Here is a 16,842-nt window from a genome sequence, read left to right as displayed (position 1 = left end):
TAGGATTAATTATAAATATTAAGTAAAAATTTAATAATCACATCGTATTCAATCTTTGTTGATCAAACTCAAGTTTTCAGAAGCAGAATCACCAGAATCTGCTCATCTTTTAGCAGCGGGCAGATCATTCCACAAATGTGGTACGTGAGAGTGAATTTTTTTTCTTCCCTTTTTGGGATGGCACTACAAGACATCGTTTGTTTGCATAACGTAGGGATCTGGCTGGTACATAAGTCTGTATTAGCGAGTGTAGATATGGGGGTGCCGAACCAGTGGTGGTCCTGTAGGCCAAGAGCAGAGCTTTGAATTTGATGCGAGCGACTATAGGGAGCCAATGTAACTGGAAGAGAGCACATATCACACCGCTCTCCATTAATTCATTGAAGACCACTCTTGCCGCTGCATTCTGGATCATCTGTAGGGGTTTGGTTGTGCAGGCTGGGAGTCCAGCCAGTAGCGCATGCTCCTCGAGATTTGACTTTATTCGTAAAACAGATGTCAAACTGGGGTTCCAGTGTTGAAGGTGAGGAGTGCCTTTATAGGAAACGCAAACAGCCTTGAAAGTCATAGTTTGATGATCAGCTCACACCTGACTATCTTTTTGTCAGGTTGTGTTCAAAGCAAGGGCTTTCTCAATCCACATTCAGTTGATCTTGTTGAAGTCACATAACCCTAGTGATAGAACCGTATAAAACAGAAAATCAACAGAAGTAATTCTACAAGGGGATTAACGCTAGACCGAGCCTTGGTGTAAGGAAGGAAGAAACATGCTGGACTGGAAGTTCGAGCAGGAGACATAAATGGTCAACCTGTGAAACTGAACAATTTTAGTACTTTTATTGTCTTTTCTTGTTTAATACATATTATTGGTGTGCCTGCAGTTGTTTGGCAGCAGTCCAGCTGGTGGCCATTTTGTGTTATTGCAACACAGAGCTGCTGGTATGAAATGGCAGAGTGGGGGGAGGTGCTCTGAAAGAGACCTCGCTGAAAAACGGACTCCCAGTTGAACCAGGCGTGTGTTGATTACTTTTGTGTGGTGTTTGATTTGAATCATCCGAGTATTCTTAGATTAAAGCATTTTGGACTTTTATTGCCGAAATGTTTTTCATTTCATTTACTTGTGCAGCACTTGTGTGATTCTTGAGCAATTTTTTGCGCGAAAACCCTTTATCAGTTCATCATAAAATTACCCTAGTGGTTTAAAATAATGGTTAGGTTTTGGATGCGTTATACTGTTTTTTTTTTTTGATGCAACAAGTTCAGACTGACATGTTAGAAAAGCCTCTAACATGTAACCCTCGCAGCTATACTTGCATGGCTGGTTTCAGCCAGTTTTTGCCGTTTGTTTGAGATTAGTTGTCTATGCATACAATCACTATGTTTGTTTTCAAGATGGATTTATCCAACATAAGCTGCGGTTTAATATTGAATTTTGACAACAGACCAGAAAAATACAAACCTGTTGTGGTGTAAAAAATACATATACATTGTGACAGTCATTTCAATGTCAAATGTCCCAATTTACCTGAATTCACTCTCGATGTAGTATCTAGCTAAAGCTAATGCAGATTGATATAGAACGGCAACAGAATGATCAGAATGTATAGATTCTCAAAGTACTCCTCTAACTGTTTTCAGTAACTTAACATCTCATTTTACACCCTGACTTTATATTGTATGACTTTTATCATTCTCGTCACGGAAACATTTTATATCATCTCGTCTTGACATGCTAGATTGTTATAGCGTCAGGAAACCTCCCCTTTCAGCTTCTTTCTACCTCACTGTTGTTTTTGAAAAATGCTATTAAAATGGGCGTGGACGCTGTGAGAAGAAGAGCTGTTAAAAACTTGAGAAGGTTTCGGCATGGAGACGTGTGCTCAATCACAAGGCGCTGTGATGTATAATTAGGTGAAATGTCTTCTCATTGGTCAAGAAAACACAGTCTCGTGAATAATAATGAGACAACGATGCGTGATTGATGTACTATAGTACATGGCTAGATGAGGATTTTCACCCGAAGGCAAAAATAACAAAATAAAAAATAACAAAAAGTCACTCTTCTCCTGTAAACACGGTAGCTTGTGTGCCTCATTCGCAGTAGACCACTCACCGCAGACTAGACCCTTTCACCAATCAGATCAGAGTAGGGAAAGGAGGCGATTACACGGATGATTCGCCGAATGAATCATGTGAGAGTATCCTATTAGAACAAAATAATAGTGATTTGATTAATTTGATTTTTTTTATTCGTTTAAAATTATTTTGCAAGTTTGTTTTTATGTTCTGTAGCAAGGGCAAAACATAGTCATTTTCTTATTTTGCATTATTCAAGTCGTTCTCTCTTCTTTCATTTAATTCAGATAACAAATCACCAAATGTATTTAATTAAAATAATTAACAACGGTGCATTGCTGCATTTGATTAGCTAGCAGTGCTGGAATGCAGGCTAGTTATTTATTCAGAGTAGAGCACACATGGGCCTGGAGAGAGACACCTGAAAAATGATCAAGCCATTGGATATTTGGTTCCTGTTTGTATGAGATTGAGAGCAGTAAACTGAAATGAATTAGAATTTTTCTTGAGCTTGGCTGAGATTTCATATTGAGTGCTTTTATTGATAATGGACTGAATTTGCACTACATTGACCAATCTGACTAGCAGTTTGAAAACATGTTTCCTATTAATTGCCAGTAAGTTGTGTGAATTGGTGAACAATTTCCAGCTGTTGTCCTGAAGGTTGGCCCAGGCCTCGGATCAGAGTAAAAAAATCGCTGCACACATCAGTGCCTATAATCACGCTATAATTAAATACATTTGAAATTTGTATGTTTTATCATGAGCCATGTTATTATTTTATTTAAAGGACGTTTGATGAAAGTTGCATCTCTACACCCCTGTTTGTAGTAATGGTACAATCCATGGCTATATTTATATTGTCATTTTGACTGCACAATATGCAGCATTGGGGGAGGGATGAGCGTTCTGACTCATGTGATTATTTTTTTCCCTTAACTAGAACTCAAGGATTTTTTTCTTTCCTAAAGAACTATTTGTGAAGGATTTTGTTTTAAATGTCATACTTGTTTTGATGATATATTCAGGCTATATACAAGGAGAGGGATTTGTGGTGCTAGGGTTTAACTTTATGTAAATGTGTCTCACAGGCATTTAACACTTTTGTGTTACTCTGGAAACCTCTGGTCAGGTATGAAACCAGAGTAGTTAACCTCTGTTAGGAACGGTTTAACTAGTTAGGCTATCCCCTGCTCTGTTCTTCTAATGGTACGGTCTATGCCTTCCGGTAATTTTCCATTGTCTGCTCTGCTGTGATACTTGGTACAAAGAGGGTGGAGTTACAGTGCAATGTAACTCTGCTCCATGGTTAATATGTTAAAACCTAGTTTAGTTTTTCACAATTGTCTGCATTCAATCTGCCTCATAGAATTCAAACACAATTAAAAGTAGTTTTGATTTTTTTTAATAAATCATCAAATTAATAGATTTGGGTTAAGAAAAACAAACATGTTTTCCCCTGTGGTTTTGTGTATAGTGCTCATTATGCAGTATCATGTTTACGTATTGTTAATTTATAATTGATTAGACTTAAGGGCACCCCTCTGAAATCAATGGTACAGTCCTTGCCCAGCCCCTCCCCCACCACGTTCCAGTTTTAGTGCTAGGCAGTTGATCGCACCAGAGGCACGCTTGCAGATCTCTCCTCCAAGCAGAAGGTGGCCTGCGTTTGAGGATAGCAGTGTAAGGTCACAGCTCTCTGTCTCTCTCCTTTCTCTATTTGTTCTTTTGTATTGCATCCACTTTTTGAAAATGTGCTTTATTTTTTCTGTAGTAAATGTAATTAAATGTAAAACCGAAGACAATTTAATGGGAAAGTGCGGGACAATAGAGCGTTTTTAGCTACGTAACGTGATATTGCTGAATGCCTAACATATATGCTAAAATGCATGTAAGTGATTACTTTAGGCTTGAACAAGGTGGACAGAGGCCCAACCTGCCTCTAACTCACCTGCTAGTGATCCACGAGTGATCCTGAGGACTGTGATTGGCTGGTTCAGGTGTGCTTGATTTAACCTGAAGCTAGTGGGATTAAGCTATCGGCTTGTCTTAGCACTGACATGCTTTGGCCTTCCTTTCCCGCCTTTTCTCATGTAGTGTTTTCTGAAGCTAAAGCTGTTGAAAAATGACCATTTGTCATTTTCATTTGTAATTTTCTTTAAAAATAAATGGACAGAGAACTCTTGTTGAGAAGCGCCTGCGGCCTGCACGGGTTGAAGACGTGTGCGTCTCCCAGAGGTAGCCTTAGAAGCACTTGAGTAATACTCCAGACCACACCATGAGGAAGAAAAAACAGAAGACGGATGATCGGTTGGTTCAGAGGAACCACATGAGAAACACGCACCTGATGTGAAATTCGACGATGGATCGGGAGTCAAAACTACAAATGTTAAAAGTAAATAATCCAAGCCAATAAAGACCATGTGTGGTCTTATAGCTGGATTGGACTTTGATACAAGGAACCAGTACGAGTTGGACACTGACAGTAATGTGCAGTAGTTGGAGACTAAGGATAACACAAAATCATGACGCTTAATTGGTCCTCTACGTTGAATTTACATAAATGATGCAGCTGCAGTTGTTTGGCTTGTCAGCAGTCGAGCTGGTGGCCATTTTGTGTTATTGCAGTGCACATCTGAGAGCATGAAATGGCAGAAGGGGGGTGGGGCTTTTAAAGAGACCTCACTGTGAAACTGCACACTTCTGTCACTTCTGTTGTGCATTGATTCTAACCTAGGAAATGGATTTTTCAGCTCCATTGACTGAAATTTTCCATTTCATGCATTTCCGTAGGAGTTGTTTTGTGGATCTGTATGTTATTTCATTACACAAACAACTGACAAGGTATAATTGGAAAATCCAACATAGATTCCTTTTGAAGTTAACTTGATAGCTTGATCCAGTAGTTACTTTCAGAAAGCGTTGCATGCTTTTTTTTTTTAAATACTTTGACACATGAGAAAAAGTAATGACGCGTAATCCACAGCTTAACCAGTTCCAGCCAGTTTGAGCTTGTCTTGTATGCGAGTAGCTGGCTGTGCATACTATAGCAGTGCAATAGCAAAGCTGTTTTAATAAACCGCTGTTGTGTTGGAAACTATGATGGATTTGGGTTATGCTTGATGTGCTTATTTGACAAACGGACATAGTCCTTTACTTTACGTTTTTTTAGTTTGTGTTCTCAGTTAGAAGAACAGGAAAGGATCTTAGCGTGTCTTGTCTTCAGTTTATGGAAGCTGTTTATGGAAATACATTTACATGCAGCATTAACAGATCAGGATAGTATAAAGCTGGCGAAGAGTATAATGCGTAACTTTAATTTGGTGCAAAGCAACGGAGAGCAATGGATGAAATATTATAGTTCTTAATGTGAAATTACGGAATTGAGCAATATATCAAATTTTAACACTTCAACCTTATTTTACATTCATAGGATACAGCTTTTCATCGCCCTCGCAGTAGCTGCTATATTATGCCTGTTCTACTTTATCCCCATATGATCATCATATTAACAATCCTCGCTCCATATGAGGGAAATGGTTTATTTAAATTAAAACCTTCACCAGGCATTACAATGATTAAACGCAACCATGAAATTACAATGGATTCCTAACAATATAAAACACTTAAGTTAAATGAATGCCCATATTTGTTCAATCAGCGATGGTTTAGCCATGCAACATCATTCAGGCACACTTCACAACTACCTACAACCACCCAGGCAAGGTGCGGAAGGAGTGTTTTTTTACTTAAAATTTTAGTTAAAATGTCAAATACATAGTGTATGCAAAGCTGTGTCGTTAAAGTACACAACCAAAAAGAGATCCTGTGTGGAAAAGATTGCAGCGGACCTTAGATCATAGGAGTGAATGTCTTAAAGGAACTTGTGCACAGATGTAGTGTTCTGCTTGTGATTGAATGAACAGATACGGGCAGAATCTGCAACGCATAACTGTACAGAACACTGGAAGGGGAACGGTTGCTTTCATATATGAACCTATACTGGATGTGTGCCTATCCCCTCGTATTTTATCCGTTTATTACATCTTTTGGCTATTGTGTGCTCTGCTAAATGAGCGTTGTAATATCAACATAGTTTTAAATACAGATAACAGTAGAATAGTTCAAATTTATTATTTACTTAAACTTTGTGTTTGTGTTTTAACTTAGTTATCGTAAATAAAAAAGCAGGCTATACAGCCAATCAGAGCGATATCTCTCTGGTTCCACACACTGAATTGACTGAAAATGGTGCAGAACACACCGCACAAAGCAGGCTGACCAATGCCAAAAGAAGTTAGATGATGGCTGATGGTCAACTGTTGGCTTGGTGTGTTCAAGACTTAAGGTGTAAAGGCTGTTCTGGTCACAGAAGATTCGTCTTGTCTTTGTCTGTTTTTGTGTTTGTACACTTCAATGTGAAAGTGGTAACCAAACACACACTGACAGTTTGTTGGCATAAACAGACCTCGAGTCCTTGGGCATTGAGGAATTTGGTGGGAATTTTGGTTGGCTGCAACATGCAAATGACTGCCAACGCAGTTTTACCAGATAACACCCTAAAATAATAATGAGAGCATGCACGTCTTTTTCTGCTGCGTTTTTCTTAACGGCTGCACTAAAAAGAAAAGAATGCAGCAACACAATAGTTCTTATAAGATGAATCGCTGATAAACATTCTTTAATTCGCAGGACTGTATAAATCTGACAGATCTTTCACTGAACTTGTGTTTTAGTTTTGTGTGGTTCTTAAACTAACCACATGACTCGCTAAACGGTTTCAAAATGGAGTGAATTATACCAATGTTGAACTGGAATTCTCCATGTAGCTGCTTCGGGCATTTCCATGACATGAAATATTAATACATTTTACATTTGTCGTCTGTCACCTTTTCACATTTGAACTAGCAGTAGGATGTGAATTCGGATGGGTCTTGCTTTATTGTCTTGAGCCAGATGTAGAGGCATGTTATTTTGGTGTTGTCCTCCACTTATATTGACGTGCACAGCAGGAAGTGACAGAAGAGGAAGGGAGAAGGATGAATGGGTTTGGGAAGTGTCCCAGTTACCTGCATGAGCGCTACAGCGAAATTTGTCTAGCGGTTAATGCACATGCAACCAGACAGAATGTTGAAGGTCATTTATTCTTCGTAGTCTTTTAGAGGTCTTGGTTGAGACCTGTCCCTTATGACTTCATGCATTTAGTGATGCATTTAAATCATAACTTTGTGATGAGTTATTAGTTCGCATAGTCAAAAACAATGTTTGGTGTAAACAATGTTTATGACAGCGAATAAGAATCTTGATAAGAAACAATAAAATTCTTGGATAATGCCACAAATGTCTGACATCACACATTGGAAATGACCCCTTTGTTGTCCATACTGTAGTTAACACACATTGAAGATAAACATGGATCTAGATGACCTTTACCTTTGTTACAAAGTGGTGTGTGTGCAATAGCACAGGAACTACCACAGCGGTGTTGTTGTGCTATACAAGTTATTCTTTAAAGTCATGAACGTTTGAAACAACAAAAATAAATTGTTGTCATTTTTTAATAAAAGTTGGAAGAATGAAGTAGAGCAGATGATTTTCCTTTGCTCCATCTTGTGTTGAGATGTGGTAGTGCACGTGAGTCACACCCTGTTTTTGTTAAAATGGTATAGTCTGCATCGCAGTAATTTTCCACCCTGTTTACTCGGTGCCTGTTATGCAGCAGTGGGGGAGGGGCCTGTTTTGCTTTTCAGCACATGTTAGTTTTCCTCTATTACTACATAATTGTGATTTTCTGTGTTCTATTTTATCTTCTGTTCTTTTTGAGAGATCATTTATGAATTATTTTATGTTTTGGAACACTTTTGTGCAATTGCAAATTTTAGCAGATGCTGTTCTGTTATTAAGCCCCACAGTTTGATTGTGGGTTAAAATGCCATTTTATTTTTAAATAACACCGTTTAATTGGTTGTAACATGACAGTTGTTTGGTAGCTACACGGTTTTGTCTAGTTACAGCTATCCTTTAACAAAGAATGTGCTCCACCTCTCCACGTGAGCCCCCCTCCCCCACCAGTTCTCTATGTCTCTCTCCGTTTTTCTCTCTCTCTCGCTCTCTCTCTATCTATTAGGAGTGTGCACTTGAGCTAGGCATGCTCGCAAGTTTTTGCGCTCGATTTTAATGAAGGCCTACTTCTGAAGAGTACACATCAACATTGTTATTGAGCTGTTTTTGTTTTTTGAAGACTTTAAATTTTTTGCTGTTTACCTTAAGGTAAATTACTGGCCTTGTGTTGGTTTTTTGAAGATTCTATTTACCTTTTTGTTAACTTAACGTTTTTAAGGAATTTTCGTGTTTTCACACATTCGCGGAAGTGTGTAGTATAGAAAATGGCGTTTATTTATTTTTTCACTTTTTTACTTTTACGTTTTGTCTAGTGGCTGATTGTGAGACCGGTAGGACTAGAATCGTCAATCTGGTTGACGACACTAGTGACTTCGGGTTTTCGAAGATTTTTGTACGGGGTGATTTTGTATCAGAAAGTGTAGATTAAACAACTGTCGATATTGTCTTGGAATATTTGTGATATCGTTTGATTATCTTGGTTGTTCTGTTTTAGCAGTTACCAAAGAATTAATCGAAAAGTTGCTATCGCGCGGATCCGACAGAATTGTCTTTTTGTATATTAATCGAACAGTTTTCTTCGGAGAAGGAGATGTGGTGTCTTAGCTTGGTTATTTTCATGATGAAACACGGAGCGTGTTTGGAATTGTGGGAGATAGCATGAGATCACAGAATCTGTACTGTGCACTACAGCTCTGGCAACCATTTTGACTTAGTGCAGCTAGCGGCAACCTCAGCGTCTGTGCATGCAGTCAGGATGGGGGAGGGGTGCGGCTGCTGCTGCTGCTGCTGTGCGCAATGATCAACAAGAGAAGCTTACTCCTGACTAGCAGCCATTTTGGTAGAATGAACACCCTTTGTGTGCACACTTGTCAGAGGACATTAAGGCATGCAAAAACTAATTCTCTCCCTCTTTTGGGTTTCACACGAATTTGTTGTGTGTTGACAATTTAAACGGTGTGTTGAAATATGAATTTAATTGTTTTTGAATATTCCTAATAGTTACTAAATTAGTTTGGTTTGCCGTCGTTCTTCGTGTCAGTAGAGTGAATCAAAGATGTGAGGTTTCCTTATACATGCAGAAAATGCATCGTTGCATGCTCCACCTCTCGTCATCTCTCATGTGTGGAGTCAGGTTACATGTGGTGAAACACCTTGGAAAATAGTTTTGATGTCTGGGGGAATAGTTAAAACTGTAAGACTTACAACCCGTTTGGGTAAAAAGGTGTGCAGTGGTTTTCATGGATACAAGGCCTTGTGGGATGAGCTGCTGTTCAACAGGTTTAGGTGTTGCACGTTGTCCAGAAGGACCTTAATTTGGAGAGGAGTCACATCATTAACGCCTGCTAAGCTGCGGTTTTGTGTAGTAGACGAAAGAAAAGTAGAGATGAGGAAAAGTAATGTAATTTGAGTAAACGTGACCAAATAACAGTGTACATCTGTACTGAATATTGTGTTCTGTGTGTTTGACTAGAATTGAATTGATAGATTATAGATTATCTTCTAAAGTATTGTGTTGTCTTGTTAAACATTACTAGTTAAATAATCGATAAAATGGGGAATGTGCGAATAGCAGACACGGTTATGAAGACAGTTATAATAAAAATAAATAAAAATAATGAATCCGTAGTAGAATTAACCACCAAAAAAATATAAAAAGTCACATTTAGGTCAATTCATGTGCGAAATCAAAATTTGTGCTTTAATATATTTTTCTTTGCTTTTTAGGACCCTCAAACAACTTGCTGCCAAATCCATGAACAGAACAATACGAGACATCACAGAGACCTGGTAAGACTTACTAATATCTTTTTACTATGATTATTTTTTTCATCTTAACACTCTAACGGGAATTTGAGCTCTTCAAGTACAATAGTAGCTTTGAAAGCCTGCATTATATAATGCACTCTTGTCGCTAGCAGAGCCTGTAGTCTGCTGCTTTTATTGGCTGAGAATTGCAGCCAATCACAGCGAAGGGGGAGGACACGATGTCAGGACTCCCTCCCGGAGTTCTGAAATCAGATGCACTGCTGACTCTTACCAGCTCACTAGTTATGTCTATGTCAGCTGAACTGTGGAAGGTTTTTGTCAGGTTTAGCTAAGTTTGAATCCTGGTGGCTTGCGGACTTGTTAGTCACAGAGGTATTGGCTCATATTGATATTGCTCAATGGGGTCTGAGACTGTTTGGCTGAACTGCTTTACAAAAAAGAAAATCTTGACAAAGGGTTAACATGTTAAAATGTGACCAGCGTTATGGTTTTGTTACAGTTAGAGGAAGGTTTTGTGATCAAAGCCAAAAGAAAATTCTAGAATAGGAAATGGGTTTAAGATGACACGGTGACACCTAGTGGTTGGTCTTGATATAACCCTTTTATACTTGGAGTCAAGTCAGAATAATCGCATGTGTTGAGTATTGTGAGTTAAAATCATCTGAATCGGCTTAAAAACTTAACACTTGTTATGTTTTTTTTTTTCTTCCTCAGGTAAAAATGGAAGTTGCCGTACCAGAGGAGCCTCAGAAGAAAATCTTCCGTGCGCGCAAAACGATGAAGATGAGCGATCGGAATCAGCTGGAATCATTGCACAGCACCTTGGCTCCGCCCAGCTCCGCCTCTTATACATCTTCCACCTCGCCACCCCTGGTTAACGGCACGCATGAGAAGGAGAAAGTGAAGGAGAACGACTTGAATCATAAAGAGAAGGACTCGCTGTCACCTGCCCCTCATTCATCTGACTCTTCCCCATCTCCATTTCTTTCTGTCTCTATTTCTCGAACTCCCGCTCCACCCAACGTGCAGTCTACCTCACCTTCTCCGTCAGTCAAGAACGGTCCAGAGAAGAAGAGGTTTGAAAAAACTAAGGATGCGAAAGGGGAGAACGAGAGCAAAGAGGATGTTAAAGTGGACAGTAAAGAAGTGAGTCTAAGATGAACGTCAAGAAATTTTACGATTATTTTCGTAAACTTACTTAGACTTGTTTTTCTTCACACAGGCTTGTACATCAAAGCATTCCAGTTCTTTGGCAATACCAGCAAAAAAGGAAGACCTCAACGATGGAGATACGGAGAAGACGCGTGGTGAGGAGATGATGGATATGGATGACGCTCTTGTGACCACAGCCTCTTTTGGTGACGGTTCAGAAGAGAAAAAGGACACGTGCAGTAAAAGTATCTCCTCTTCTCTCTCTGCTTCTCCTTCTTCTGGGCTAGACTGCGACCCAGAGGTTAAAGAGGGATTTCTGTGTCTGAGCGAAGAGGATGACATACAGGCAGAGAAGGATGACAAGAGCCACAAAAGTGAAGAGAAGATGAATGTTGATATGATGAAGGAACAGAAGGATGAGAAGGGCATTTCTGAGAAGACCGGAGGTGAGAACCTAGAGACCCAATTTTGGAACAGAAGCTAATAGGATTAGCATCTCGTAATAAATAAATATCCAGTCATGTGCTCCAACGTGAGAAGGATAATCAGCAACTAGAAGGATTGTATAACATGTATTTTTTTATATAATTCTCCCTTTTTTAATATATATTAATATAGTTTGATTTTATTTACAAACTTTATCATCTTACTTTATCAAGTAAACGCACATCACACTTTTCTTAAATAGCCCTAAAATATTAGTTATTTTTACTCGATCTCAATGTGCTCCTGTATGTAGATTTAATCGTGTCTTTAGAACATGTTATCTCAGTTAAAATTGTCAAAGACATCGCCCTAAAATCTAAACTTTTGCGTCGCTTTTGTTTGACAGCCGACAACAGCACTTCTGTTGGTACCAAGAGATCCCTATCAGAGGGGAAAGAGGAAAATGACAACGAAATCAAAACTGAACGAGATGGCAAGCGAGCGAGGCTGGACGGCGAGGAGCTGGAGGCTCAACTAGAGCTGAAAATTACGGCCAATGGCGGGAGCCGACATAAACTGGAGAAAGTGCGTTATTTATCCAATTTCAATTGTCGATTACCACAGACAACGCGTTTGTCATTGTGTATTAATGAGCTTGGGTTTATCCTCCTACCGTCAGATGGTACAGCAGTTGGTAGAGGAACGATTACGGGTGCTGCAGTTGACAGTGTTTGACCGAAGCATAAAAGAGCTGAAGGAGAAAGTGGAGAAGATTGACTCTGCAAACAAACAGCAGAATGCTTTGCAACATATTAACACACTACAGGTGAGTTTTCAATGCAATCATTTGTTTTTGACATTGGTATACTGTACACGTATGAAAGCCCCTATGGTCAACAGTTTAAGAATAATGTTCTTTTTTCGCTTTAGGCCAAGATTGCTCGGCTAGCTAAAAAGTTTGGGGCTGCTAACCAGGCCTCGGAGAACTCGAAGAGAACTCAAGAGGTAAGACTGCACACCACTTGTGTGATTTGGTTTAAACTGTGTGACTGTAAAACTACAGTTCATTTTAATGGTATTTTCGTTTATCAGGCTTATTCTGCCATTGCTCAGGCCACCAATGCAGCCAACACGAACCAGACTTTAATGCAACGGTAAGCATTGCAGTATTTTATAAACACCATGAGTTTAAACTAGTAATGCGGTTGCGTTTGGAAGGATGGACATTACACTACACCAGCGAATGTGAATATGTAGTATTCATGTTTCACACTGCTTCCCATTACCTCTAAGGGGCCATTCACACAGAACGTGTTTTTACATTTAGTTATTTTGGCAGACGCTTTTATCCAAAGCGACTTACAGTGCACTTATTACAGGGACAATCATGGAGTAAAGTGTCTTGCTCAAGGACACACTGGTGGTGGATGCTGGGATCGAACCAGCAACCTTTGATTTACCAGTTCAGTGGTTTAACCCACTAGACCACCATCTCACCATTTTTCCATTCTAATTCACTTTATTCCATTCCAGTGCGTTTGACAGACATGTTTTTAAGACACCGTGTCAAATAAAAAAAATTCAACCTTTACACGCAGCGGTACTCATCATTGTCAGTTCCCAAAAAGTGGACCAATCAGAAGATTGGTCATGGGGCAACCGTTGCGAGCTTCGGTTTACAGTAGCATGTTGGCATGACAAGGCAACTTGGTGGAGATGTCTCCAGACCCCCGCGTTTTACGCTACACATACCAGTGCAGCATCTCACGTTTTAAGACGCATTTCTTGTGGATGGCCCCTAACTCTTACCTGTTCACAAAAAGTTTGTATAGTCGCCCAATCTGTTACCTGTTGCTTACCTCTATATCACCATCTCTGTTTAAAACAAAATTCACATGTTACTTTACTTTTCTGAATGTGATTTAGTCAATTGATGCCAAATCAACAGCTCGTCTTAAAAAATATTATATAAACTGTTGCAAAACCTTATATAGAATTGCTCAATAACTTTTAAACAACGCTTTAATCAGAGGCTTGATTATTTTTAATTACTATTAGTAATTCACATCCACTTTTTATACATTTTTTACAGTACTGTTAAAACCACGGTGGATCCTAAACTATCCGGTGCAGCCACAGGTGAGCTTTTTAAACTAATAGTTTCTAGGGTCATATGTTTTATCATGTTTTATGTTTATAACACCTATGTTTTCTCCCCCAGCTATCCCAGCACAGCCCAAACCTCTGTGCACTCCAACCACCCCAACTTCCTCCGCACTGGCCTCGTCTGCGCCAATTTTACAGATCATCTCCACGACGACAAGCTCTACTCCCTCCTCCACCTCTCTGACTGGCCAGTCTCAGCCAGGAACTCTTTTATTAAAGACGGGTCCCAACACAGGGGTCATGACTACCACATCGGTAACATCAGGTGGCCAGCCCATGTCTATTCAGCCGCTTTTAATTCAGCTGCCTTTAGCTATGGCAAACGGGCAGAGCGGGGCATTAGTCAATGCTGCCGGCGGCGTTGGTTTAATACCGGTGTCGTCGCTGTCTACGGTTAACAATTTGAATAAGGCAAAGACGACTACACCTGCTACCACTTTCATTCTTCAGAAGGCATCGGGCACCCTCGCTTCGTCTTGCTCCGTACTGTCGACTCTGTCAACTCCGGTGATGTCATTGGCGAGAGCTGTGTATCCAGGTGGCACAGGGACTGTTAGTTCACCCAACACTGGGATATCTGTGACATCGGCCCGAACGCCTATACAGTGTGCTGCTGTCGTGGGAGTGTCTACTGCCGTGTCTTCTCCAGGGACGACCGGTCCAGCGGCGACAGGTTCAGCGGCGGCTGCGGCAGGTCCTCCACCTGCCTCCGCTCTGGCCTCAAAGACTGGTATGACACATCCTGCTTTAGGTTTTTATGTATTGATAATAACTGTAATATTGATATTTGCTAGTTGCACAAGATGGCGTCAGTGAGCCTTCGCCAGAGTCGGCAAAGTAATTTCCGGTTGTATAACACTGTATGGAAAAAGGAGGATTTTGGGCTGGAAAATATGGAATAAGAAGTAATATGTCAGTGAAATGACATATCTTCTTTACATTGCTGAGCACCTTCTTTACATTGTTTGAGGCCATGTAGTCTTCAAAATAAATTCCTTTGTTGTAAAACATACTACATTAACATTCAAAAGTATGCGAGTAAATATGGCATAGGGCTCTCGCTCCTTTTTTTTATACCAGTGTTATACATTTTTGTAAACCTAAAGCAATAAAATGATTGATAAAACACTCATAAAACATTACAGTAATGTAACACACGCTTAATGTTAACTTTTTAAAATGAATCTAAGAGAGCTTTCAGAGAACCTTAGCTCAAAGTTCTCAGTAATTTCTTAGTAGCCTAAATTTTCTCCTCTTGTTTTTAACAGATAACCAAGCCTCGACCAAAACAACATCTCAGGTAAACATGTCCTATTGTAAACAAGACAATACAAATTGTACCTCCAACAATATTTTTTAATAGATTGATAAAATTAGTTAAACACAACTCATTATCTGTTTACAGCCTGCCCGTCCCAAAGGTTCTGTGATAGACCTGACTGAAGATGATGATGATGTTCAAGGTAAAAAATCACTATACCCCTCATCTTTCTCCCTTCAAATGAATGTTAAGTCGTTAGAATTTCCCTGCACAAACAAATTATTTACAAATAAACTTCTTAAATTGGATAACCTCAACAAAATACCCTTTGTTTTTGCAAATTTTGTTTGTTTTCTAATACGTTTTCTCTTTATGGATGTTCTTCAGTGACCGGAGTGCAGAAAGCCACAATTTCTCCTATCACTACCCAGCGTGCATCATCTTTAGCAAGCTCAACCCCTAACGCTGGTGTTCGAACAGCACAGCGCACTTCTGTGGTGAGTGTGCATGATCAATTTTTTCTATTTGCACTCAGGCAGTTGTTTATATTTCCTTTTGTAGTGTTCTGCATGTAGTTCTCATGTATGTAATAGGTTTTTTTAAGGGTGCCTCTCATTGTACCTTTGGTTCCTTTTTCCAGGACTCTCCCTCGCTATCCCGTCCAAGCTCTTCCACCTCTCTTCCTCCATTACCCTTAGCACCATCTCCACCCGCACGTCTCCCACCAGAGGCCGCGCACACATCCCCTCCACAGCAGCCTCAGCTCAAACTTGCCCGTGTCCAGAGCCAAAACGGCATCGTGCTCTCCTGGTGCGTCGCTGAAACGGACCGCAACTGCGCTGCTGTGGATACCTATCACCTGTACGCCTATCACCAGGACAACCAAGGAGCGGCAGCGAGCTCTGGCACCTCTGCTCAGTCGCTGTGGAAGAAGATTGGAGAAGTGAAAGCACTGCCTTTACCCATGGCTTGCACCTTGACCCAGTTTGTGTCGGGGTCAACATATTATTTTGCCGTCAGGGCGAAAGATGTGTACGGCCGCTTCGGGCCATTCTGCGAACCGCAGTGCACTGATGTCATTAATCCAGCTTCATCCTAAACTTATTCCGTGGCTGATGTGGTGTAGTCTGAAGGACACTCGATGACGGATTTGTAATTGTTACAGAATTAACTTCGCAGACCACTGGTTAAGTCTGGCCCTTCGTGTTGTTAGAAATGGTAGGGAATTCAAATAGGTTGTCTAATGCAAATGGAACTACAGATACTTAACGCATACAGACACGCACACACTATTTGTTTCGACTTTATTTTGCAATAAGGAGGGAATTTGCAGACTTCAATTGTGCTTGACATTGTATTTTCCTTGTGCAAAATGTACAGAGTTAAATATTTCTCTTTTTTTTTAAGGTGATTTTTTTTTAATAAAACAATTTTCAATACATTGCACAGATGTTCCATGGCACGACCCAGCCGTTAGTTACAGGATGAGAAAGTAAAGGTGATCAAGGTTTTGTAATGTTTTTGTCTGGTACCCAGACACTCCAAAAATAACACTCAATAAAAGTATTGATATATTTAAAAATGACTACAGTGTGAATTAATAAAAGACACAACTGAGCATGTCAATAAATAAGAAATCTTCAGCTATTAATCTAACTATGCTGATTTTGGGTTAGTTTAGTTTAGTCTTTGAGGTTATAGAGCACTGACATAATCCTAAGGGGCCATCTGGGACCAGGCAGTTTGAGAAGGTTGAAAAAACTGGACCGAGTTCAGAAGCACAAATTCACGTTTAATAGCACCACCTTGTGGCTGACTTTCACATTGTTGATGCAACACTCGGGGTACGTTCAAGCTCAAACCGGTGCGCA

At 39.9% G+C, this 16,842-nt stretch overlaps 1 protein-coding gene across 7 annotated transcripts in view; it reads left to right on the top strand.

Moving 5' to 3' along the window:
* The window catches only part of atf7ip (activating transcription factor 7 interacting protein), a 31,576-nt gene extending 15,023 nt beyond the window's left edge, over positions 1–16,553 (top strand). For 2 of the 7 annotated variants that reach the window (XM_056733031.1, XM_056733069.1), the window contains exons 2-14: positions 9,925–9,987; positions 10,681–11,112; positions 11,189–11,564; positions 11,951–12,129; positions 12,224–12,370; positions 12,475–12,549; positions 12,637–12,698; positions 13,637–13,683; positions 13,766–14,440; positions 14,979–15,010; positions 15,116–15,173; positions 15,359–15,468; positions 15,612–16,553. In XM_056733031.1, the coding sequence (XP_056589009.1) occupies positions 10,687–11,112; positions 11,189–11,564; positions 11,951–12,129; positions 12,224–12,370; positions 12,475–12,549; positions 12,637–12,698; positions 13,637–13,683; positions 13,766–14,440; positions 14,979–15,010; positions 15,116–15,173; positions 15,359–15,468; positions 15,612–16,070 (2,646 nt within the window). In that variant the 5' untranslated portion in view covers positions 9,925–9,987; positions 10,681–10,686 and the 3' untranslated portion in view covers positions 16,071–16,553. Of the gene's footprint in view, positions 1–3,692; positions 3,765–8,189; positions 8,347–9,924; positions 9,988–10,198; positions 10,339–10,680; positions 11,113–11,188; positions 11,565–11,950; positions 12,130–12,223; positions 12,371–12,474; positions 12,550–12,636; positions 12,699–13,636; positions 13,684–13,765; positions 14,441–14,978; positions 15,011–15,115; positions 15,174–15,358; positions 15,469–15,611 lie in introns of those variants that run through there. The other 5 variants (XM_056733086.1, XM_056733042.1, XM_056733061.1 and 2 more) reach the window with 5 other exon arrangements.
* Positions 16,554–16,842: the final 289 nt, after the last annotated feature.

This window comes from Triplophysa dalaica, chromosome 2 (genome assembly GCF_015846415.1).
Source record: "Triplophysa dalaica isolate WHDGS20190420 chromosome 2, ASM1584641v1, whole genome shotgun sequence".
Classification (NCBI taxonomy): Eukaryota; Metazoa; Chordata; class Actinopteri; order Cypriniformes; family Nemacheilidae; genus Triplophysa; species Triplophysa dalaica.
The sequence above is the reverse complement of the archived record's forward strand: the minus strand, read 5'-3'. Positions and strand labels throughout refer to the sequence as shown.